Source organism: Bombina bombina, chromosome 5, assembly GCF_027579735.1.
Source record: "Bombina bombina isolate aBomBom1 chromosome 5, aBomBom1.pri, whole genome shotgun sequence".
NCBI classification, from domain to species: domain Eukaryota; kingdom Metazoa; phylum Chordata; class Amphibia; order Anura; family Bombinatoridae; genus Bombina; species Bombina bombina.
The window spans coordinates 198,537,562-198,563,421 of record NC_069503.1 but is presented as its reverse complement, the minus strand read 5'-3'; the positions used below and the strand labels follow the sequence as shown (position 1 = coordinate 198,563,421).

General features: G+C 37.4%; 1 protein-coding gene across 1 annotated transcript in view; it reads left to right on the top strand.

Annotated features, from left to right (window-relative positions):
• The window catches only part of PTPRN2 (protein tyrosine phosphatase receptor type N2), a 1,723,588-nt gene that overhangs the window by 386,596 nt on the left and 1,311,132 nt on the right, over positions 1-25,860 (top strand). The window contains exons 5-7 of the mRNA XM_053715671.1: positions 2,388-2,550; positions 23,960-24,440; positions 25,419-25,664. Coding sequence (XP_053571646.1) covers positions 2,388-2,550; positions 23,960-24,440; positions 25,419-25,664 — 890 coding nt within the window. The remainder of the gene's footprint in view (positions 1-2,387; positions 2,551-23,959; positions 24,441-25,418; positions 25,665-25,860) is intronic.

The following is a 25,860-nucleotide window of genomic DNA, read 5'->3' as shown; positions in this document are numbered from 1 at the left end:
CTGTGACATCAACATAGGGGTGGTAACTTGAAATGTTAATGATTTAAAAGCACACAATGTACACACACCCACATCTTTGACAAAGCGCCAGAAGGGCGTGAAACGCGTCAGTTGACGTCCCACTCCGCTAGCACCTGTGTCTCCTGGTAATCACTATGCATATGCTTGCTGTGTGTTTGATTGCAACACCGAAAATAAAGGTATGAACTGTTTTACACTATCTGTGTGATGTGCCTGTAAAGTGCCGTGTTTCAGTGGACACTACAATTGGTCTGGGAATTGTACACAAGGGAATTATTTTGTTTCTATATCACATATCTAAACCAAATGTATACTCTAGATTAATTATATTTGTAAGATCATTGGTGCTAAAAACTGTGGAGACCCATAAGCAATAATTTCATGTTATATATGATTGGAATCACTGAAAGCTATATATTGTATTTCTGTCAAAATAAGTACTCATGCTGGAGGACTATATATCCTGCCAATATCAATAAATACTGTCTCATATTGTTTTAGGTTTTGTTTGCTTGCATATAATATTGTTAACACTTATGGTGAACAACTATCCATATTGCCAATATTATTAAGTACTGTGATTTATTTATATATATATATATGTATACATTGATGTTATTAGCCTGTTATACACTAATTATAACAGGCGTAGTAACTCCCATTAGGGGTATGTTCACTATTGGATCAAGCTCTGTTTAAATGGATTGTCAGTTAGAAGGATCACTATGCCTGATGAAACAACCCATGCTAGGTTGAGAAACGCGTTGCATGATTTTAAATTTTGCTTGCTATTGTTTTAAACTTATCAATATTTGTTTTAATAAAATGAACTTGTTTTATGCAAGCTTTGGTTCATTACCTTCTACAGTGTCATTCCATACAACTTGTCTCCAAACTGCACACACATATGCTTCATGATTCCCTACATTCAACTTCTAGGCTGTTATCTACTTATTTTAGCAATGCTTTGGGTCAAATTATAGTTTACTAGAGCTTAAGAAAATGACAGAGAACTTTCCATTTGTATACATTGCAGTACAGATGGTTTTTTTTGTATTTGTGTTAAAGAAAAAGAGATGAGTTTTGGAGGCTTGGCAAGACCTGGGAGGCAAAAAAGGTTGTCATTTTTATCTCATCTCTATAATACAGATTTAAGTCCATCTTCTCCAGAAACTGTTTGACCTCCTAAACACTTTTATTGGCAAACTAACCTCTAGTGGTCCACAGTTCATTTACCATCTCAACACTATCTGTGTAAGGACAGGCTTAATTAATGTTAACGACCTTCTGTTTGTAACCTGCTTCCATCAGGAGCTCATAAAACATTCAAAAAGACTTTTGGTGCCTAAACTGTCTGTTCAGTTTCCAACTATTTTCCATTTTTGGCTAGGTTAAGTCTCTACCTATATGTCCAGCTGGGATTCTGAAACAACTTTTTATTTTGGATAGACCCAGACAATATGTTTTTTATTTTATTTTACTGTTAAATTACTGTATTTGTTGTGTTACATAGAGTTAGTAATATGACATATTTTATCCTATTCATTTATTTTCCAGTAACTGTGAACACAGTTTCTGTGGTTTTACGACTTAATGGAGCTATCACTAAGAGATAGGAAAGTCACAATTAAACTTGCATGATTCAGATAGAGCATGTCATTTTAAGACTCTTTTAAATTCACTTCTATTTTCAAATGTGCTTCGCTCTCTTGGTATCCCTTGTTGAAAAAGAATACACACATATCCTACACTAGAAGGAGCTAGTTGCTGATTGGTGCCTGCACACATTTGTCTATTGTGATTGGCTAACTAGATGTGTTCAGATTGCTGCCTGTAATAATGTTCCTTCAGCAACGGATGATAAGATAATGAAGCAAATTTGATAATAGATGTAAATTGGAAAGTTGTTTAAAATTGTATGTTCTATCCAAATCATGAAAGAAAATGTTGGTGTTTCCTGTCCCTTTAAGTAATTTGTAATTAAAAGAATATGAAACCCACATTTTTTCTTTCACGATTCAGATAGAGCATATCATTTTAAAGGGATAGGAAAGTGAAAATTAAACTTGCACCGTTCAGATAGAGCATGAAAGTGTAGTATTGTTTATTTCCTGCAGCATAGTCCTACAATTAATATACAGACATCTGCTACAGCATTTCATTATGTGATCCTTTCTTTCTTCCTCTATGAATGTGTCAATTCTTTACACGCGGATACTGATGTTTAGGAGAAATAGGAGGACCAGCAGCCACAGAGCGCTAGGCATCTCTGGAAAAATGCACCGGAAAATATTTTTTTAAGAAACCTGTTTACCTTAATTTAAATTGATGCTTGAGAAATAACCATTTATTGCATCTTTTTCCAGACTTTTAAACACTAACGCTGAAAATGTCCGAAATTATGAATTAGAGAAGAACAAGAATTTTGCCAAATCGTTCCATCAATACCTTCAATATCTTGGGATTCTGCCACGAACAGCATCTCCAAGTTTCTATTCGAGAAACAAAGTTGAGAATCCACCTGTAACGGTAATAAGAGCTTTATTTACATTACATTTAAACAACAAGCATTATGTTACATTGATTTCTATCATTAAACAAGTGTTGTAGTACTGTAAGAAAGGAAAACATTCAGATCTTTCTTTTTTATACACTTAAAGTGATTGTAAAGTTGAATGACTTAAATCCCAGTATTTAAAAATTCTCTTTAAAACAGGGGCAATTTAAAATAATTACCTTTTTGTTATGGTAAACTTACCGCCAATTCTCCGCCCACCTCTCCTTTAGTATGTAGCATATCAATAACGATCCGGCTTCCTCCAATCGTGTGCCTCTTGAGCTGGACTCCAAAGCTGGACGCACACAACGATTGGAGGAAGCCGGATTCGTCATTGATCTGCTCAATACTGAAGGATATGCAGGCGGAGGATCGGCGATATGTTTACAGTAAGACAAAGGTAAGTATTTTAAAAGAAGCGTAATTGTAAAGTTTAATGACTTAAAGTGCCCATGTTTTTAAGAGTATTTTTAAATGCTGGGCTTTAAGTCATTCAACTTTACAATCACTTTAAGTTCCTACACAAAAAAATCGTAGCTTAAAAAAATGCCATTGTAAATACTAAATTAATCAAGCTAAAAAAAACTATTAAAACTTATTATTGTTATTATTATCATTACTATTTGTAGAGAGCTGCAAACTTCCGTAGTGCTGGGTACCGAGATACGGTAGGGGTATTGGACAAACATTTGTGATAAGATACAAAACTAGTACAGACGAAGGGGGGCCCTGCTCTGAAGAACTTAGTCTATTGGTTGAGGGTGCAGACACTCTGGGGAGCTTGTTACGTGGATTGTAGTTGCAGCAGCGAGCCAGGGTTTATTTTGGGTAGGATTAACGGCAGAGGAAGGATGTTAAGCCTCTCTGAAAAGACTGTTTTTTTAAAGAGTAGCTGAAACTATAGACCGTCTTATGGAGCGGTGTAGAGAGTTCCAGAGGACAGGAGCAGGACGTGGGAAGGCTTTGAGGTGTGAGAGGGACGTAGCGATAATAGGAGTGGAAACACATAGGTCAGAGGTTGATTGAAGAGGATGGTTTGGGGAGTATTTGGAGATGAGAGAAAATAGAGTTGGGAGTGAGGTTGTTTGTCTTTTGAATAATAAAAGGGTATTCAAAATATTGACTGTAACTTTCAAACATTCCAGTATTTATTTTTATTTCAAATGTGCTTTTCTTTAAACAAATGAATCACAATGTTACCAATATATAGCACTTGGGTGGTAAAAACAAATGTTAAATGTCCAGGAGAATTTTGATACTAGTTTAGAATGAAGTATTCGTTATTTTTAAGAAGCATGTCAAAACATTCACCATCCCTGGGTAGAAGGTGCCTTATTTCATTATCTTCCATAAGTAATCAGAAATGTATTGAATGGGGTGGAAAATCCATTATCTTTGTTGTTCAGCTGTATAAATTTGCATATCGATTTTATGAGATTTTTTCGCTTCAGAGGTTTTATTTTAAAAAATGCTTTTCAATGGATGTTATCATTGATATTTTTAGAACTGTTCTAAATACGTCTTACAATTGTGCCATGCATAACAAGAATGAAAACCAGTGAGAGTTACTGGCACATTTTTCAGATAAAGTGTACAGTATTGCAAATTGCTTAGATATTTTTTAAATAAGCAAACAAAAAAAAACAAGGTTAAATTAGAGTAAAAAATCATATAAACTCTCATGCACACACACATTCACACTCATATAAAAAAATGTTCTAATACCAGAGTTTAAGTTCTTGTTAAAATGTTCAAAAGTTAAGACCATTTAAGGTTGGTAAATGAACTAGTTGTTAAACTTACCTGTATAAACTATGTGACATGCCCATGTATACTGCTATATTCAATTTTAAATTCTTGACTTTATTTTTTTTTTTTTAATACTTTTACTGTGTTCCTGTTTCTTCATATTCCCTCCGCCTCTCCATTTTCTTTTGTGTAGTGTTGCTTTCTACATAGTAGGTAATGCACACTCCCCATGACTGATAATGTGCAGGTGAATGTAACTGCATGCAAACGCACAAAGCAGCCCCAATGGAAACTCTTCACAATGTCCTAATCACACAATAAAGTCAGAGCAACGCAGCAACACTAGTTATTGAGGTGAAGGATGATAAATAACACAGAAAGAAAAAGGACTCCATTGAAGGGGGCAGAGAATTAGACATAAAAAACATTTAGTCCACGGATTTCATCCTTACTTATGGGATATCGCCTCCTGGTCAGCAAGAGGAGGCAAAGAGCACCACAGCAGAGCTGTATATATAGCTCCTCCCTTCCTTCCCACTCCAGTCATTCTCTTTGCCTGTGTTAGTGATAGGAAGAGGTAAAGTGAGGTGTTAGTTTAGATTCTTCAATCAAGAGTTTATTATTTTTAAATGGTACAAGTGTGTGCTATTTTTCTCAGGGCTAGAGCTTCAGGCTTTTCAGCAATGGACTGGGGAGATTTTCATTCTTTCTACACTCCCATATTGATTGCTGCCCTGCTGATGGTCTTAGCAGATATTATCTAAGACCCTGTTTGTCCCCACAAATCTGCTGGGGGTGAGGAAAAGGAACATCTTCATTGTGTGGGACAGCTTTATACTGCGCTCAGCATTGAGGTATGTACAGTCATTTGCTTCTGGGGAGACTGAAGTATCTCAGAACGGACTGGCACTTATTCCCTATACCGGGAAGGGGTAATCAGTTTGCACAGGGTCAAATTGTGTGCATAGGTATCCCCTCTTTATTTGGAAATTCAGCAATAATCAGTGACCTAATAGAGGGTTAACCGGTGGCTATGTTTAATTGTGGGCTTGATGCTGGGAGATTGTGGCATGAGCAGCAAAGTGTCCTAACATTAACTTTTGCTAATATAATGGTTGGACAGGAGAGTGTGTTTTTATTTGGAGGGGGCACATTGGTGTTTCACTGTACTCTTTATATGATATCGACATTTTTATTTCCCATGCGGTTCTCACTGTAACCGGGGACTTTAGTTCCGCCCATGATGGGCTTGGCTTAGCGTTTTGCATGCTTAGACGCGCAATTACTATCCGGATCCTGACTTTGAGCAGCATGTCTCTAGGTTCCGGTGTGGCCTAAGTCAGCTTGTGTTTGCAATTTTCACAAGCGGTCTTAGGAGCGCCATTCAGGGAGGTCTATTCAGTGACTCGTTTGGACAGGTGCAAGTGTTTAATTTAGTCCCTAAGTCATTATGTATATTGAATCTGTACAGCTACAGTAAAAACTTTTAAAAGGGTTATGGTGCTTCCTTGTTATTGCAGGTTTATTGCGGATCAGTAAAAGCCTATACGGCTTTAATTTTTAAAGAGACAGTACACTCGTTTTTCAGAAAATTTTCTAAAAGAGTTTGCTTTTTATTTTTATTTTAAATTGCTATTGCTGTTTTTTTGTCATGGCTGACCTTCAGGAAAGTACATGTTCTATGTGTTTAGATGCCAATGTGGAACCCCCTATTCCTTTTTGTCCCTCATGTACTGAGTGGGCTTTACAGTTTAAAGAACAAATTTTCTTTAATGCAAATATATCTAAGGATGTTTCTCAGCCTGGTGAGAATCAGGGTATGCCGCAACTTTCTCCCCAAGTGTCACAACCTTTAATGCCCGCTCAGGCGACACTGTGTTCTTCAACTGCGTCCACTTCATTCACTCTGCAGGATATGGCTGCAGTCATGTCATCCACTCTTTCAGAAGTTTTATCTAAGTTGCCAGCTTTACAAGGCAAACACAGTAAGACAGAGGCCCATATGGTCCCTGCGACTTCTGACGCTTTGATGGCTATCCCCGATGTACCTTCCCAGTTCTCTGAATTGGGGGGTAGGGAGGCCCTGTCTGAGTTGGAATTGTCTGATTCAGGAAATGCATTGCCCCCGACAGATTCGGACGTCATGTCCTTAAGGTTTAAGCTTGAACACCTCCGTCTTTTGCTACGCAAGGTTTTGGTGACTCTGGACGACTGTGACTCTATTGTGGTCCCACCAGAAAAATTGAGTAAGATGGACAGATACTTAGAGGTCCCTTCTTATTCTGATGTTTTTCCGGTTCCTAAGAGAATTTCGGAAATTATTGCAAGGGAATGGGAAAGACCGGGTATCCCGTTCTCCCCTTCCCCTATTTTTAAGAAAATGTACCCTATAGGTGACACCGTTCGGTACTCTTTGCAGACGGTCCCTAAGGTGGAGGGAGCTATCTCTACTCTGGCGAAGCGTACGACTATCCCTATGGAGGACAGTTGTGCTTTCAAAGACCCCATGGATAAGAAGTTGGAGGGTCTTCTCAAAAAACTCTTTGTTCATCAAGGGTTCTTATTGCAACCGGCAGCCTGCATTGTAACAGTCACGACTGAGGCTGCTTTTTGGTTTGACGCTCTAGAAGAGTCTCTTAGGACTGAGACTTCTTTAGAGTAAATACAGGATAGAATTAAGGCCCTTAAGCTGGCTAATTCTTTTATTACGGATGCTTCCTTTCAGATTACCAAATTGGCGGCTACGAGTTTGGGATTCTCCATTTTAGCACGAAGAGCCTTATGGTTACAATCTTGGTCTGCGGATGTGTCCTCTAAATCCAAGCTTTTGGCTATTTCTTTCAAGGGAAAGACCCTTTTTGGGCCTGACTTGAAAGAAATCATTTCTGACATTACGGGAGGTAAGGGTCACCTCCTCCCTCAAGACAAAACATCTAAACAAAGGGGATGACAGAGTAATTTTTGTTCCTTTCGAAATTTCAAGGGAGTCCCCTCTTCCTCTTCTGCTAAACAGGAAGGGAATTATTCACAAGCCAAGCCCAACTGGAGACCCAGCCAGGCTTGGAACAAGGGTAAACAACCCAAGAAGCCTGCTGCTGCTACCAAGACAGCATGAAGGGGCGGCCCCCGATCCGGGACCGGATCTAGTAGGGGGCAGACTTTCTCTCTTTGTCCAGGATTGGATAAGAGACGTTCAGGATCCCTGGACACTAGAAATCCAAGCGTCGTCTTATCAGCTGACAAAGTCTCATACCGACATTGTCCTGTCCTTTCTAAGGACCCACGGGTGGAAGGTGAATATAGAAAAGAGTTCACTAATTCCACAGACAATGGTTCCTTTCCTGGGAACTCTAATCGACTCTCTATCCATGAAGATATTTTTGACGGAAGTCAGAAAGTTAAAGATTCTGAATACATGCCGATCCCTTCAGTCCAATCCTCGGCCGTCAGTGGCTCAGTGCATGGAGGCAATTGGATTGATGGTGGCAGCAATGGACATCATTCCGTTTGCTCGTTTTCATCTCAGACCTCTACAACTGAGCATGCTCAGTCAATGGAATGGAGATTATGCAAATTTGTCTCCTAAAATAGATCTGGATCAGGAGACAAGGGACTCTCTTCTTTAGTGGTTGTCGTCAGATCATCTGTCCCAAGGGATCTGCTTCCGCAGACCCTCATGGGTGATAGTGGCAATGGACGCCAGCCTGATAGGATGGGGTGCAGTCTGTAACTCCCTGAAGGCTCAGGGTGTGTGGACTCGGTCAGAGTCTCTACTTCCCATTAATATTCTGGAGTTGAGAGCAATATTCAGGCTTGGCCTCAGTTGGCTTCGGCCAAATTCGTCCGATTCCAGTCGGACAACATCACGACTGTGGCTTACATCAATCATGAGGGAGGAACAAGGAGTTCCTTAGCGATGACAGAAGTATCTAAGATAATTCAGTTGGCAGAGGCTCACTCTTGTTATCTGTCGGCAATCTACATCCCAGGAGTGGACAACTGGGAGGCGGATTTTTTGAGCAGACAGACGTTTCATCTGGGGGAATGGGAACTCCATCCGGAGGTCTTTGCCAACCTGATTCTCAGATGGGGCATGCCAGAACTGGAGCTTATGGCGTCTTGCCAGAATGCCAAGCTTCCGAGATATGGATCCAGATCAAGGGATCCTCAGGCCGAACTGATAGATGCCTTGGCAGTGCCTTGGCCATTCAGCCTAGCTTATGTGTTCCCGCCATTTGCTCTCCTTCCCAGGGTGATTGCTCGAGTCAAACAGGAGAGGGCTTCGGTGATCCTCATCGCTCCTGCGTGGCCTCGCAGGACGTGGTATGCCGATCTGGTGGACATGTCATCCCTGCCACCATGGAAGCTTCCATTGAGGCAGGACCTTCTCATTTAGGGACCCTTCCATCATCCGAATCTAATTTCTCTGCAGCTGACTGCTTGGAGATTGAACGCTTGATTTTATCTAAGCGAGGGCTCTCTGAATCGGTCATTGATACCTTGATTCAGGCATGTAAGCCTGTTACCAGAAAGATTTACCATAAAATATGGCGTAAATATCTTTATTGGTGCGAATCCAGGGGTTACTCATGGAGTAAGATTAGGATTCCTAGGATTTTATCTTTTCTCCAAGATGGATTGGAGAAAGGGTTGTCAGCAAGTTCTTTAAAGGGACAGATTTCTGCTCTATCTATTTTGCTACACAAACGTCTGGCAGATGTTCCGGATGCCCAATCTTTTTGTCAGGCTCTGACTAGAATCAGGCCTGTTTTTAGACCAATTGCTCCTCCTTGGAGTTTGAATTTAGTTCTTAATGTTCTTCAAGGGGTTCCGTTTGAACCTATGCATTCCATAGATATTAAGTTGTTATCTTGGAAAGTTTTATTTTTGGTTGCTATTTCTTCTGCTCGCAGAGTTTCTGAACTTTCAGCATTACAATGTGATTCTCCTTATTTTTCATTCCGATAAGGTAGTGTTGTGTACCAAACCTGGTTTTCTTCCTAAGGTTGTTTTCAACAAAAATATTAATCAGGAAATTATTGTTCCTTCATTGTGTCCTAATCCTTCTTCTAAGAAGGAGCGTCTGTTACATAATTTGGACGTAGTCCGTGCCCCGAAGTTTTACTTGCAGGTGACTAAGGAATTTCGTCATTCATCTTCATTATTTGTTGTCTTTTCTGGGAAACGTAGGGGTCAGAAAGCTACGGCTACCTCTCTTTCTTTTTGGCTGAAGAGTATCATCCGTTTTGCATATGAGACTGCTGCACAGCAGCCTCCTGAACAAATTACGGCTCATTCTACTAGGGCTGTGGCTTCCTCATGGGCATTTAAAAATGATGCTTCTGTTGAACAGATTTGCAAGGCTGCAACTTGGTCGTCTCTTCACACTTTTTCCAAATTTTCCAAATTTGACACTTTTGCCTCGTCCGAGGCTGTTTTTGGGAGAAAGGTTCTTCAAGCAATGTTGCCTTCTGTTTAGGTTCCTGTCTTGTCCCTCCCTTTCATCCGTGTCCTATAGCTTTGGTATTGTATCCCATAAGTAAGGATGAAATCTGTGGACTCGTCATATCTTGTAAAAGAAAAGGAAATGTATGCTTACCTGATAAATTTGTTTCTTTTTACGATATGACGAGTCCACGGCCCACCCTGTTCTGTTATAAGACAGGTCTTTATTTTTGTTAAACATCAGTCACCTCTGCACCTTGGCTTTTCCTTTCTCTTCCTAACTTCGGTCAAATGACTGGAGTGGGGGGGAAGGGATATATATATACAGCTTTGCCTCCTCCTGCTGACCAGGAGGCGATATCCCATAAGTAAGGATGAAATCCGTGGACTCGTCATATTGTAAAAGAAACAAATTTATCTGGTAAGCATAAATTTCCATTTTTAAAGTTTCATGAGCTGTTTAAATATTGACATAATAAGTGTAAGTAAGTTTTAGTGGCTATAAAACAATGGGAGCTGTTATGTTGTAACTTAGGTTACCTTCTGTGCTGTGGCCAATTAGGGACAGTTATAAAAAGGGCACTAGAGTGTGCAACCAATGGCTGTGTGGAATATTACCGTGTTCTGCACTTCACTTCTAACAGGAACTGAAAAGCTCACAATTTCAGAATGGAATTACAGGAAAAGGGGATAAAATAAATAATAAAAGTTTTTTTCTATATATAATTTAATATTACCATCTCAAAGTGTTTAATATCCATTTAAGTAATGTGATGTGCACTTTCTTTAGACCTGTAACAGAAGGGGTTTGATTAAATGGCTTTTGAAAGTTTGAAGAAGAAATCATAGGGGTCAATTTATCATATGCCGGATAATATGCCGGACGGACATGGTTCGCTGTAGCGAATCATGTCCACCTGACCGCTAAATGCCGACAGCATACTTTGTCTGCATTTAACATTACACAAGTATTTTTTGTGCAATGTCGCCCCCAGCAAATTTGCGGCCAATCAGCCACTAGCAGGGGGTCTTAAGTAGAAAGCAGCATCCGTCCTATTGTATTGAATGAACAATTAATTTGCAGGCTTTTAAAAAAACAAAACAAAAAAAACACATACAAAATATAAGCAAACTGAAAATAATACATTTTTATTCATTTTGCCAGAGCCAGGAGGCTATAGGTATTTGCGCCATAATCCTACATGGGTACACTTATGTAACCAGTCCTGCAAACTGTTTTCTAGGTTTAGATCTATGGAAAATTATCTCTATCTGACTTATTAAAGTATCTGTGCTGGGAATTTATCCTTCAACCTTAAATATGTTATCTGATTTTTATAATTGCATGGTAAGTTAGTATGGTGTGGTACAAAAAACATGCATAATTCAGTTCCTAGCTGTGTATAACAAACAATCAAAATCAAATTGCCAGTTAATTTAGGGCAAAATCAATATTTTATTTTATAATTTGGTATACACTATTGGTACAAATTTAAAATAAGTTTACAGGTAGTGGCCAGTCCATATTTATATATTAAGAGTCTCTGATAGTGATGTTTTGGGGATAACGCCACAATATTGGTGATTTTACTTCACAAATTACTGTACAAAATGACTAAGGGCCAGATTACGAGTGTCACGATATCATTAGTGCGAGGAGCATAAACATGATTGCGAGACTGCTGTGTTTTGTACGTTCAAATCCCTGTTACAAGTGGCATGCTGTTTAAATTACTGCTAATTTGTTTTGCATGAACTCGCAGTAATTTACGCTTCCCATATTTTCTCGAATTACAAGTTGAAAGTAAATGCAATCGCTCAAATGCAATCCGATTTAATGCTAAAACTTTTTATACAACTTGACAGTTTGCGTTAAGAGTTTGGCTGGAGGAAAAAGTTGCATTTAACTACACTATTAACCCCTTATTAGAGTTCATCTCTGAGACCGGGTACATGTCACTGATCAGTATTCTGCTCTTCATGGAACTGAGTATTTCATCATACAAAGCCTTGGAGAGCAAAATCAGACACACACACAGAATACAGACCAAGTCTGCTCTGTTTATTATAAACAGTGCTGCGGTTATATAGTGTACATCACATACATTGTAAATTGACACAGAGGGGCTTCATACACGTTTATTATTGCAACAGAGTGGGATATTTATCAAGCCATCAACTGCAAATACGCCCAAATTCCACAGTGTAATTGTTGTGAGCTTGATCCGACCTAGTTATCAAAGCCTACATACCGGCTAAGTTGAAATATGTGACGTAACATACAAACGCTGATCGATGCTTACGTCATTACAGATGTTCCGAATACACATTCGGCTCTATTGGACACTTTTTCGAAGTTATCAAATAGTTAACAGGTACACTCGCAGCTATTCCGGCCCAGCCTACCTGGTTTTCAATCCGCCGATGCCAATCCGCCTGATTGGAACAGCCAATAGAATGTGAGGTCAATCCGATTGGCTGATTGCATCAGCCAATCAGATTTTTCCTACCTTAATTCTGATTGGCTGATAGAATCCTATCAGCCAATCGGAATTCAAGGGACACCATTTTGGATGACGTAATTTAATCCGTCGTTAATCCGTCGGCCAGGAAGGATGCTCCGCGCTGGATATCTTCAAGATGGAGCCGCTCCGCGCCGGAATGATGAAGATAGAAGATGCCGCTTGGATGAAGACTTTTGCCGGATGGAGGACCTCTTCTGCCTCGATCGGATGAAGACTTCTGCCGGATGGAGGACCACTTGTGCCCGGCTTCTTGGATGACTTTGGCCCAGCTGGATGAAGACGTCTCCCGGTAAGGTGATCTTCAATGGGGTAGTGTTTGGTTTTTTTAAGGGGGTATTGGGTGGGTTTTAGAGTAGGGGTGTGTGGGTGGTGGGTTGTAATGTTGGGGGGTATTGTACTTTTTTTTTATAGGTAAAAGAGCTGAATACTTTCGGGCAATGCCCTGCAAAAGGCCCTTTTAAGGGCTATTTGTAATTTATTATAGGGTAGGGCATTTTATTATTTTGGGGGGCTTTTTTATTTTATTAGGGGGCTTAGATTAGGTATAATTAGTTTAAACTTCTTGTCATTTTTTTTTCTGTAATTTAGTGTTTTTATTAAATTTAATTGTATTTAATTGTAGGTAGTTTAGGTAATTAGTTTACACTAATACAAAGTTGCCTGTGAAATAAATATAAATCCTAAGCTAGCTACAATGTAACTATTAGTTATATTGTAGCTAGCTTAGGGTTTATTTTATCGGTAAGTATTTAGTTTTAAATAGGAATAATTTATTTAATTTTGTTAAATTTAATTTGTTTAATTTAAATTCTATTTAAGTCAGGGGGGGGTTAGGGTTAGGTTTAGACTTAGGTTTAGGGGTTAATGCCTTTAATATTTAATGCCTTTAATATAGTAGCAGCGACGTTGGGGGTGGCAGATTAGGGGTTAATAAATGTAAGTAGGTGTCGGCGATGTTAGGACAGGCAGATTAGGGGTTAATAAAATGTAACTAGTGTTTGCGAGGTGGGAGTGCGGCGGTTTAGGGGTTAATACATTTATTAAAGTGGTGGCGATGTCCGGTCGGCAGATTAGGGGTTAATAATTGTAGGTAGGTGGCGGTGATGTTGGGGGTGGCAGATTAGGGGTTAATAAATATAATGTAGGTGTCGGCGATGTTAGGGGCAGCAGATTAGGGGTTCATAGGTATAATGTAGGTGGCGGCGATGTCCGGTCGGCAGATTAGGGGATAAAACATTTTATTATAGTGTTTGTGATGTGGGGGGCCTCAGTTTAGGGGTTAATAGGTAGTTTATGGGTGTTAGTGTACTTTTTAGCATTTTAGTTAAGAGTTTTATGTTCCGGCGTTAGCCCATAAAACTCTTAATTACTGACTTTTAAATGCGGTAGGAGTCTTGACAGGAGAGGGTCTAACGCTCACTTCTTCCAAGACTCGTAATACCAGCATTAGGCAAATCCCATTAAAAAGATAGGATACGCAATTGACGTAATGGGATTTGCGGTAGCCTCGAGTTGCGGAAGATAAGTGAGCGGTACACCTGTACCTGCCAGACTCGTAATACCAGCGGGCGTTAAAAAGCAGCGTTGGGACCTTTCAACGCTGATTTTTAAGGCTAACGCCAAACGCATAATCTAGGCGATTGTTTGGACTTTTGCAATATATGAGAAGTGTTTTGGAACTTTTATTTTGTTTTGTTTTGTGAATTGGTACATAAATAAAGAAATTTAAAAAAATTATCTTGGCCAGGTTTACTTCATACATGCTGGACCCCATCTGAGCTGTACAAATTTATTTTGGTCTCATCTGACCAAAGAATGTGCTCCCAATATTTATCCGGGATTTTTTCATCCTGTTAAGCGAAGTTTAGTTTTGCAGTTTTGTGCTGAAGAGCAAGCAAGGGTTTTTTTTCTTTAAAAATGATGCAATGTCCTTCACACTGTCTGAGCTGTCACAGAATCTCCAATTTCCATAAATAACCCTGAGCCAAGTCTGAAACACTTGCTTGTCTGTTTTTTAGCGCTAGATTGCGCAAGTAGTGCACTGTCTGTGTTGTCATTTTAGGAGGACGGCCACTGCGGCTATGATTAGTGGTACTAAGGCTTGTTCTATCCTTCTCATTACTGTTGCAGCTGTGTTTCAACTGATTTTTAGTTGGTCACTGATCTTCCTATATACTTTTCCATATTTGTGAAGTCTCACAATCAGATTTTTCAAATCCTCTGGCAATTCTTTTCCACGTGGCGTCATGAGGCAGACCTGCAGATAGACAAAGCCCATAGGTTTAAAACTGAGAATGTTATGGTGTTCACAGGTCATTTTATAACCATGTTCATGCAATTAGGCTAATTGGAAATCACAGGTGTTTCAATGATCTAACTTGTCTGTCAGTGATCACATGTGTATTCATCTTTGTTGCATTGGCTATTTACTTTGGGGCCTAGGTTTTCAGTATAGTCTTTCTAAAGTATTTTTTTTACGATTGTTCATAAGATAAAATACTCTACTTGTCAACCTAGAAATGATTAATTATTGAGAAGCGAAATCATTTTGAATCATTTAACATTTAAAGGGACAGTAAACACCAACATTTTGTTGTTTAAAAAGGTAGATAATACCTTTGTTACCCATTCTCCAGTTTTGCATAACCAACACAGTTATAATAATACACGTTTTACCTATGTAATTACCTTGTATCTAAGCCTCTGCAAACTGCCCCCTTATTTCAGTTCTTTTGACAGACTTGCATTTTAGCCAATCAGTGCTGACTCCTAGGTAACTTCATGTGTGTGAGCTCAATGATATCTATATGACACACATGAACTAATGCGCTCTAGTGGTGAAAAACGATCAAAATGCATTCAGATTAGAGGCGGCCTTCAAGGCCAAAGAAATGAGCATATGAGTCTACCTAGGTTTAGCTTAGAATACCAAGAGAACAAAGCAAAATTGGTGATTAAAGTAAATGGAAAAGTTGTTTAAAATGAATCATAAAAGTTTATTTTGGACTTGACTGCCCCTTTAAGTGATATTGCACACGGGTGTACTCACTTCTGTTACATATATATATATATATATATATATATATATATATATATATATATATATATATATATATATAGTTTACATTAGCCTAAGGAGTGTTTGTTTCCCAAAATTATATGAATTGTAATCTGAATCAAGTGACTTTAGGCCTAATATGAATGGCCGCTTCCTACATACTATTTTTTTAAAATTTTGTTTGAACAATTGTCCATTAAAACAAGTATTTAGTTTTCTTGTTGTGTTGTTTTAAGAAAAAAATAATTTGGGTACCATGTTACATTTTGATTTATGTGTGGGAATAATTATTTTTAAATATAACAACTCTCTGTTACAGTTTTTGTTAATTAACCACAACATTGAAAAACTGAAAAATAAATATTTGCTTTATAGAAAAATATGATGGTAAAACAGATATCAAGAGGAACATTCCAACTTTTTAAATATAATTTTTTCTAAATTGTTTCCATAATGTGTCCACACAGGTTTTTGAAATGGTTTGAGGCAAAAGCAGTCTTATTTTTTTTTTTAAGAGATTGGTATTAAGTAAATCAAATTATTTCATATATTGGCTTCTATAGAGCTTTCCTAGAGGTATATAGTAACTGGTGATATATCCTTGACCAAACATTAAAGTAAACTGAAATCTAAAATAAATAAATCCATTTTGTTATTGCTTAATAGCAGTCTTTCTACAAATAATTACTGTTCTCATAAAAAGCTTAAAGACCCAAGAATAGTATTTACTTAAAACACAATTGTTAGTATATAAAATGTATATTTTAATTCAACATTTATAGTGATTGTAAACGTTAATGAATTAAAGCCTAGGATAAAAAATTATCTTAAAAAGAGGGGCACTTTAATTCATTAAAGTTTACAAAGTCAGACGAGCCGAGTCAGGAACAAGCCAGGGATCAGGAACCAGAAGGGATGTCACTCAGACACGCCAGGTAATACACAGGAACTGGAACACAGGAGCGAATAAACAAGTCTGAGACAACAAAAGCATACTGAACATAGGCCCTTTAAATAATAAGTGTGACATCATAATCCTGGGACTGCAACTTGTCTCACACTGATGATGTTCACCAGTTTGGCCATAAGAGGACTCCCAATTGAGTGAGTAGTGTTACACACTCTGCATCAGATTCAGTGAAAGAGGTAAGTAAAATGGCAGCCAGCAGAAAATAGCAAACAAAAGCAGGGTGAATCCCTGACAGACGCTTATTTTTAAAAATACTTACCTTTGCGTTATATTAAACATAACCATGATTCTCCGCCCATATCTTCTGCTTTCTTTAGCAGATCGATGAAGAATCTGGTTTCCTCCAATCGTTGCATGCCCCTTTTGGCGTCCAGCTTGTGGGGCAAGCAACCATTGGAGGAAACCGGATTCGTCATCCATATGCTGAATACAGCAGGAAAATCGGGCAGAGGATCAGCGTTATGTTTATCATAACGCAAAGGTAAGTATTTAAAAAGATAAGCGTCTTTGTAAACTTTAATGAATTGCCCCTGTTTTTAAGATTGTTTTTTGATCATGGGCTTTAATTAATTAAAGTTTACAATAACTTTAATATAGATTACATAAAAAATCATAAAAGAAATATGTAAATACTGAAAAAGGTCCACAAACATCCACAAAATCTTCAGGAGATTTGTAATCCCTTCTTTCAATAAAACAAAACATCAGATAGGGAAGTATGTCGCCAAAGTGTCGAACCGCTCCAAATGGAACTACTCACGGAAGATTTCAGCGTCTATGCTATCCACGATGTGAAGTGACTCACATGGTATAAACCACCCGGATCTTTTCACTGTAAACAGTTCTATAACTCCAATAAAGGCTATTACAGGGGTGACTGTTAAAGCGTGCAGGGAAACCAAATCAGTGTTACCACAATCCCCACATTTACAGCCATGGTTAGAAATGACACTGAAAATGATTTACTTAGGTAGTGTATACCCAGCACACCCAGCTCGAATGTACTGAAGCTAAGGCTATTAGCTCCTAATAAGTAGGCATAAGCTGCTTATAGATTATTCTTTTTTTGGTATATGCTATTCTTTGGTCTCTCAGAGAGGTAGGGACTGGTTTTTAGATCTTCTGAGAATATTTTTATCAGCTCAACGGATCTGTGTATTTTTTAATAAAACATAAGACAACCTTTGTGAATTATGACCAACGCTTTTCAGCTTTTTTTTATTGCAGTAATCATTTGTAGTTTGTACATTAAAGGACCACTAAACGCACTATAATATCATAATTTATAAATGCATAATAAAGAGACTATGTAAAAGCACTTAGTTTGCATTTCAAATTAGTAGAATTTTTTTTGGCATTTTCCTTCCTAATGCATCGTGTGACAGCTATCATCCAATCAAAAAATGTACATGCGCATATCCTGTGAATCTTGCTCATGCTCAGTAGGAGTTGGTGCCTCAGAAAGTGGGGATATAAAACTAATGTGCACATTTAGATAATGGAAGTGAATTGGAAAGTATTGTGCGCTCTTTCTGAATCATAAAAGTTTTATTTTGACTTGACTGTCCCTTTAAACCATTTTTTAGCGCAGTAATTATTTGCAGTTTGTACATTGCATTATATTACTTATATGGGGACAAGTTATTTTTTACTGCATAGACCCAGTTCATTATATTTTTTGTACACTATCCTTGCGCTGGATTGTTACATTGTCTAATAACAGTCTTTCTCAGAGCATTTAGTAGGTGATCCATCTCTATGTCTTTATACATATAATCTCATAATCATTATACATTTCTTAACATAAAAATATTTTTTACTCAATTTTAATACATAATTGCATCATACATGTTATTATTTTAATATTATATAAAGCAGAAATAAATAAGGAATGCTTTACTATAGCGTTGGCTAAAATTCAGACATGTGGGACGATTTATCAATGTCTGGCAGACATGATATGCTGTATCGTATCATCTCCGCCAGACATCGCTGAATGCCGAAATCGTACGCTGTTGGCATTTAACATTGCACAAGCAGTTCTAGTGAACTGCTTGTGCAATGCTGCCCCTTGCAGATTTGCGACCAATCGGCCGCTAGCAGGGGGTGTCAATCAACCTGATCGTATGAGATAAGGCGGATTGATGTCCGCAGTCTCAGAGGCGGCGCACAAGTTAAGAAGCAGCGGTCTTAAACAGGGGTATTTGGCCCCATTCGGGCCATGATAAATCGACCCCATGGCTTTTATTTCTGTAATCTGAGCTGCCAAGTATTATTTCAGCATTTTAGCACATTTAATGTTGCTATTCTTTGTTTGGTTCAAGCTTTTCTTTGGGAGTTGTGGTTATTATTTAATTGTTTTCTAGACAGCTTGAATGCTCATTATTTTAAGATTTTTTTCCATGAATTTTACTGTATGATGCCTTTGAAGAATAAACTCCATACTGCTGTATTGATTATGCAATTCAGATCTTAGAACAGAATATTCTCTAGATGCCCTTTTTGCAGGTCAATTTAAAGTTTAAAAAAACACACTTATAAAAGTTATTCAATAAATGAGCGCTCAATATCCTGTGCCAATTGACCATCATTTAAGCTTTTTAGTAGAATGTCATTTTGTTCTTTACCCTTTATGTTTTATTGATTTTTGCTCAAAAGTACTACAGTTTTGTAAAACCATTCTGGAAAGGTTACATTTTGTATTATATATTTATAGGCACCTCCTGACTCTTTTGATGCTAAAGACCGATCATAAAAGTTATTTTGTGTTATTTAAGTGTAACATAGATATTGCATTTTTGCATAGAAAAAAAATAATACCAACATTTTATATTTTGTCAAAAAAAATTCTTAAATTTAAAGGTATACCTTGGAAAAATATTGCCATAGCTTACTTGTCTGGAGAGAAAAGTTACTAGTCTAGAGGAAAATATTACTAGCCCAATCAATGTTAAAGAAAGGAAAAAAGCCAAATTTACAGCTCTGTGTATGTGTGTGTGCGTATAGATACACTCTCAAGCCATGACGCAGCAAAACCACTCTCAAACTATGACCCTGCAAAACTCATAGCACTGGGTGCTCACTAGCACTCAGGGACTCATGCATATAACACCAGCCAAGCCTGGGTGCAAGCCCATAGGGAAAATTACAAAATAAAATTAACACAAACTCTGCCACTCTCTTGCACACACACAGGAAGAGTTAATTACACCATTAGGCCAAATGATGATAGGCCCAGGACCACATGAAGGTCTCTTCCTCCCTGGATCCCTAACCTACAGCCACACAATGCATGCTTTCAACCAAACACACTAAGATACAAACAAGGGTGACACAGGCCCTTTGTAATTTCCCTAGATACATACAAAGCACAGAAATGAACTGCACTCTCAAACTGGATTGGGTACACATCCCATGATCCTGCAAAACTCACCAGCACTCAAAACACGCACACGTGTATATATATATATATATATATATATTTACTCAAATGCAGGCATCTGCAATCATTGGATTTACAAAAGTGAGAAACATCACAATAAACATTTTTTTCTTTCTCATCAAAATCCAAGGAAAGCCGACACCTGCTTTACAATACTACGATAATTTTAATCCTGACACCCTGGTGTCTGTACACGAATGAGAGTGAAGATCCAACTAGGACAATTTCAGAGCTATAGATAGATAGATAGATAGATAGATAGATAGATAGATAGATAGATAGAAGCACTCACTGGATTGAAGCCATCACTCAACATCATATGTATTCATTAAAGTGAAGTTTAATATATTATTTAAACAATTAAATACATTTATATATGTATATGCATTATGGCTGAAATAAATCAGAGGGTCAAGCACAAGGAATTTTATTTGAAGTGTAAACATAGTGGGCTTGCATGTATTTGTGTACATCTAAATACATAGAAGGCCACCGCACAAATTGTTGTAACTTGACTAGAGTGTGGGTCTCTCTATGACATCTCACAATTTTACTGTTTTTGGACCAACTTAGTAAGTCTCTATATAGAGATGGCAAGGGCTACTTGTCCAGTTGTATTTCAAGCTTACTATGAATTTTACTTTTAACTTATTTTAATTTTGGTGATTTTGAGGTGTTATCTGAGCTACAATATGATTAAGCAGAATAATAGTAACACACAGAGAATTCTTCAGTTTCAACACTAAATTGCCATAAGAGAGTATTTACCTTTATATTTTTAGTGCAAGGAGTGTAGGTCACAATGTAGTTAAAATGTGAAAAGAAGAGAAAATCAGGCCTTTCTAGCACTTAGACGATGAGCAGATTCTGGCTCTTGTATATTCTTTTAATCATTATAGATTAGGAATGGTGCATACGTCCTGACAGAATAGGAAAGCAATGTTGTCAACATTATATTTCTACTAATGTAGTAGTTTATCTTAGCTGGAGAAGACATTTCTTTAGAAAAAAATACTAGGAGTATACTAGTAGAGGAATCATGTTTGGCAATGACAATACCAACATCACTTTCAAGAACATAAGTTAGAATTTCTGTACAATTGTGAAGTGCAGGATTAGAGATAGAGAAGCCCTAGAAAGATCCATAGGTTCTGCCTGTGATAAGTTATTAATGTAGGCTTAGGAGCATTAGAAAAGTTCCATACCAGACAAGCAGGATGGGGCATCAGTGCTCCAGACACATGCACACGCCTGAGTTTACATCACTGCTTTTCAAAAAAAGATACCAAGGGATCAAAGACAATTTGATAATAGAAGTAAATTAAAATTTAGTGGTGGAGAACAGGGTAGGAAGCAGCAGTCTGATGACCGCTGCTTGATAAATACTGACTGCGGGTTCTCTTGTGAGAACCTGCAGTCGTAGGGGAAGAGAAGGTTTGATAAATCAAGTCCTTAGTCTTGTTTGTTTAAAACTGCAATCTTATTACCGTTATAGTGAGAGTGAGGTTGGAAACCTCCGTTTGTACAATTCTGAAATATCTTTATAGCCTTCTCACTTGGCTGATCTATTACTGAGAATTGTTAATATCCTGTTATAGAAGATAAGTTGCACCCACTTTATTTTTAATAACATGCACTATTCTTCTTGATTGTTAATGAACATCTTGCCAAAATGGTAAACAAGGTTTACTTAATGAATGAAAACAAAAATACTTTTAACATGTTTAAAGTTAAAAAGCATAGGACTCAATTACAATCTATTGGTGGTTTGCTTTTGATTTCTGACTGAAATGGCAGCCAAGTTTTTGGAGTGATCATATCACTATATCATTTTGTTTGTTAAAACCCCATTACCATGAATGAGTTTTCTACCTAAAAGCTTCCTAAAAGGACTTTTTGTTTGTTAAGTACCTGTTTTTGAAATTGAAACTGGAAACTCCCGAAACAAACACTAGTCTATTAACATTATGGTTACAGTAAAACTCTATACATGTAACTCTTTTGTTCGGCCGACGGACATTTGGCTGACGGATAATAGTCAGACACACAAGTGGCTGTCAGATAACAGTCCGGCCACAAGATAGATAGCTAGATTTATTAGATAGATTAGATAGATAAATAGATTTGATAGATAGATAGATAATTTCCCAGACCCATGGTTAGGTTAGGTTAGAAAAACAGTGCACAGTCTGCCCATCCTCACAACCTACAAGATGCATTTCGATGGGTTATGCAGTTGGAAATGGATTCCATAGTCAACTTTAAAATTTGTGATTAAATGATCGCCTGTTAAAACTTTATTAAAGACGCCAACACTCCTTAACCCGTTTATTATTATTAACTCTTTAACCATTTATTATTTCAGTATTCGGCATCCATTATCGGCAATTCCGATAGCCGTCATGAGAAAATAGAGATCTTATGTGTGTTAACAATCTTGACTGTGTTTGCATCGGAAAGATTGGGATCACTTTGTTAATTAATAAAATAACAGCCGTTCCCGTTTTCTCCAACATAGGAAAAAAAAACAGAGTGTAATCCACTGCTATGTTAACAAACCTACATTGTTTTGCAGTTTATCTTATAACCCCTGCTGAGGTCAGTTAGGGAAAAATATGAAACTGGGTTATTCTTGTCTGCAGTACATTTCTATTTTTTAAATTCAGAAAGCCCACAACTGTAGGAGTTTAATTAGATGAAAAGGTGGAAAAATAAATAATGAAAGTAAATTGCAAAAATATTTTACCATACATAGGGCTAGATTACGAGTGTAGCGGTAGTTAACGCTGATCAACCTTGACGTTTTACATGCATCGGGTACACAAAAAGCTGATACTTGCAAAAAGCCAAACTTGGAATATCACAACAGTGTTAATGTATTCCACAATACATTTCAATGTAGCACGAAAAGTGAAGAAAAAAACAACCTTGAGCAAACCCGGTCACATTTTCTCAAGTGCACTAACCCGACATGAAATATGAATATTTCACATTCCAATATACTTCACATAGAAGAATATGTTCTATTTATTCTTAAATACATATTTCTAAATATAATTTTTAAATATTTTATGTAATATTTCAGTAACACGCCTTAAGACTCCTAAGTTTTTATGTGCGCTAACCTGACCACGTTAAGATCTAAATTGAGAAATGCGCATTGAGATGCGCAAAAGGCATATTTTACATTCCTATGTATACATATCTAGACACCATTGAACTCTATGGGGGAATACGTTAATGAGATAGCGATATTGTAAGCTTGGCTTTTTAATCGTGTTGGGTTAGCATACAAGCGAAAACTTTTTACTTTCAACTTAAAATATTAGCGGTATCTGATGAGTGCAAAAGACTTACTTCCAGCGGAGTTAGCCCACGAGCATGAGCCATAATTACCACTCATAATCGAGCCCATAGTAGTGTAAAGCCGGCCAATGTCTTGTATTTTGACACAACACGGGTATGCTGAACTTAGATAAGATGCAACATGACAGACAGCCCTCCAAGAGTTTAACTTATAATAACCGTTATTACATTCTTTATTTTCTTATACATTAAGACCAAGGTACTGTGGGGTTGGATGCTTTAGCCTCCTAAAAGGCCAGTTCCCATCTCAGCTGAGACCCATGTAGTTACGTCCCTGCTTTTCAGACTAAACAAAAGGCAAAATAAAAGATAATAAATAAATACATCAATATATTCTAAGATTTATTAAAAAGAAATCTAACCATGTACCTAAGATTACAAAAGTATAGTTGGCCACAAAGGTACACTTTGTAAAAATGAAGCAATTTAGTTTTCTTTCTAAAAATTATAGTTTAACTGGTACTTTGGTTTAAAGTGTATATTGCCTAAATATCTTTAAATATAATGTGCTAAATGTTGATTAGTTTATAATTACATTAACGGAAAAGTTTTATAAACAAACATATTTTTTAATTCAGGAGATTTATACTTTAATGTTATGCCACGCTAAGGAAATCAAATTTCTTCTTTATATTAGCAAATGTTTCTTTGCAAATCCCAAAGGTATTGTAAGCAAACCTGATAATTACAAATTATATGCAACATCAACATTTGACATTTTTACATTGCAGTGAAGTGGAAGATATTTTTGTACAGTTTTCTGGTCAATGAAGTTTGACATTTTTTTTCATGGTACTAATAACATTTTCCTTTTCTGCTCCTGCAGAATGAGAACATGAAACCCAATCAACTCATCAACCAAGGGTTACAGAAATCTCAAGAAAAAGCACAATCTCTTTCACTTACTCCATTATCCCATCAGACTGCTCCTGAGAATCTCCCATCAAAGTCTTTGACTCAGCCTTTACCAGAAAAGCTTTCAAAAGAGTCAGAAATGGATCCAGACAAAAAATCACTAGTTTTGGCATTAAAAGATTACATCGCAAAGAAGAAAGGAGAGCACAATACTGACAATCCTTTTTCAAACAGAAGGGCTAAAATTTCTCCAGTATTTCCAAATAGGTACATTAACCCCCAACCAAGTGAACTTGATGCTGTGCTTCCTGAAGCCGATGAAGGAGATAGTTTAAGGATAAAGACTTTTTATCAGAGACCAAGACCTGGAGTAGTGTCAAATCAAGGACCACTGATATACAAATCCAGTTCTCGTCAAAATAATCAAAGGGACCCGTTGAGTGCAGTGGATGGTAATATATTTTTACCTTAATGCATCTTTATTGTATGTTATATACCATGGTGTCCAGGGTTTTAACATGCAGAGCCATGGTGTTTACCTTACAACTTTACACTTTATTTTGGGAACTGGAGATGTGAGAGTGGAGTCAGAATGGTTTTAGGGCATGACTGGGTGCTCAAGGGCAGAGCTGAAGCTCTCCAGGGAAATGGTCCACCTGGACTATGGTTTGGCTTTATGTAGCTATCTAACCAAGATCATCCTCCAACATGGGGAAGGCTTAGAAACAATGATATTGGCTTTTTTACATTCACTAGGCTGGTAGCCAAACAAGAGAAATTCTGGTAATCAAGAAAAAAACAACTCTATACTTCTATAGGAAAATTGTCAAACTTATATATCTGTGCATCTACCCTCCCCTCTCCAAAGTTTTGTATCCTAGTTTGTTTAGTTGGAGGCATGCATTGTTTGGCTATAGGTTAGGACACATGGAGTAAGAGACCTTTATGTGGTCCTGGGCCTTTCACCATTTGGCCAAATGCTGTAACTAACTCTTCTATTTTGTTTTTAATCTAGCTGTGTGTTTGCAAAAAAGTGCCAGACTTTCTATGTGTTATGTATATCCATCTGTCTGCCTATCTAGACACATTTCCATTATACACAAAAAGAATGGTCAGAAACGAACAAGATGGACAAAGATAATTGTGTGGAATCACGGCAATTCCTCCCTGTATCTTGAAACAACCTTTTTTTTGACAGTGGCTTAAAATTATATAAAAATATTCTTTTAGCTGCAATAATTTAGGTTTATAAATAAATGGAAAAAATGTGACACTCTCTTTTATACCAAATAATACTGCAGGTAATATATATTTACAGAGCAAAGTTATCTGACAAAAATGTAATTGACATTATATTTAGAGGTTGCATTCATCTCTTTGAAAAACATAATACAGTAGTTTTAAATAAATATATATATTTTCTGTTAAAGAAACGTTTATCCAGAATGTTGTGAAGCAGCTGGGCAAGCATAAGATGAACATCGACAATCTCAGCCCAAAAGAGCTGGACGAGTTGGCTGATGTAATTGCTGACACCCTTCAGATTGTTGATGGAGATCCAGTGAGCAGCAGAAAACTGGAAACAGAAAGAGCTGAAGAGCAGAAGAGAAGACCAGATCCATATTCATCTGAAGATGGAGAAAATGAAGATACAGAAATTAATAATACACTACAAGGTATGAAAATGCATTCTAAAAACTACAAACTTTCTTAAAGGGTCATGGAATTCAAGATTAGGGACACTAAATACTAAATACATTTAATGTACCTCCCTCTAATCATGGTTGCTGCCATTATGGAACCTAGGTGCACTGCAGGTGTCTGAAGGAGAAATGCTGCACATGTGCAAACTTCAATGCAGTAAAAGCTAGA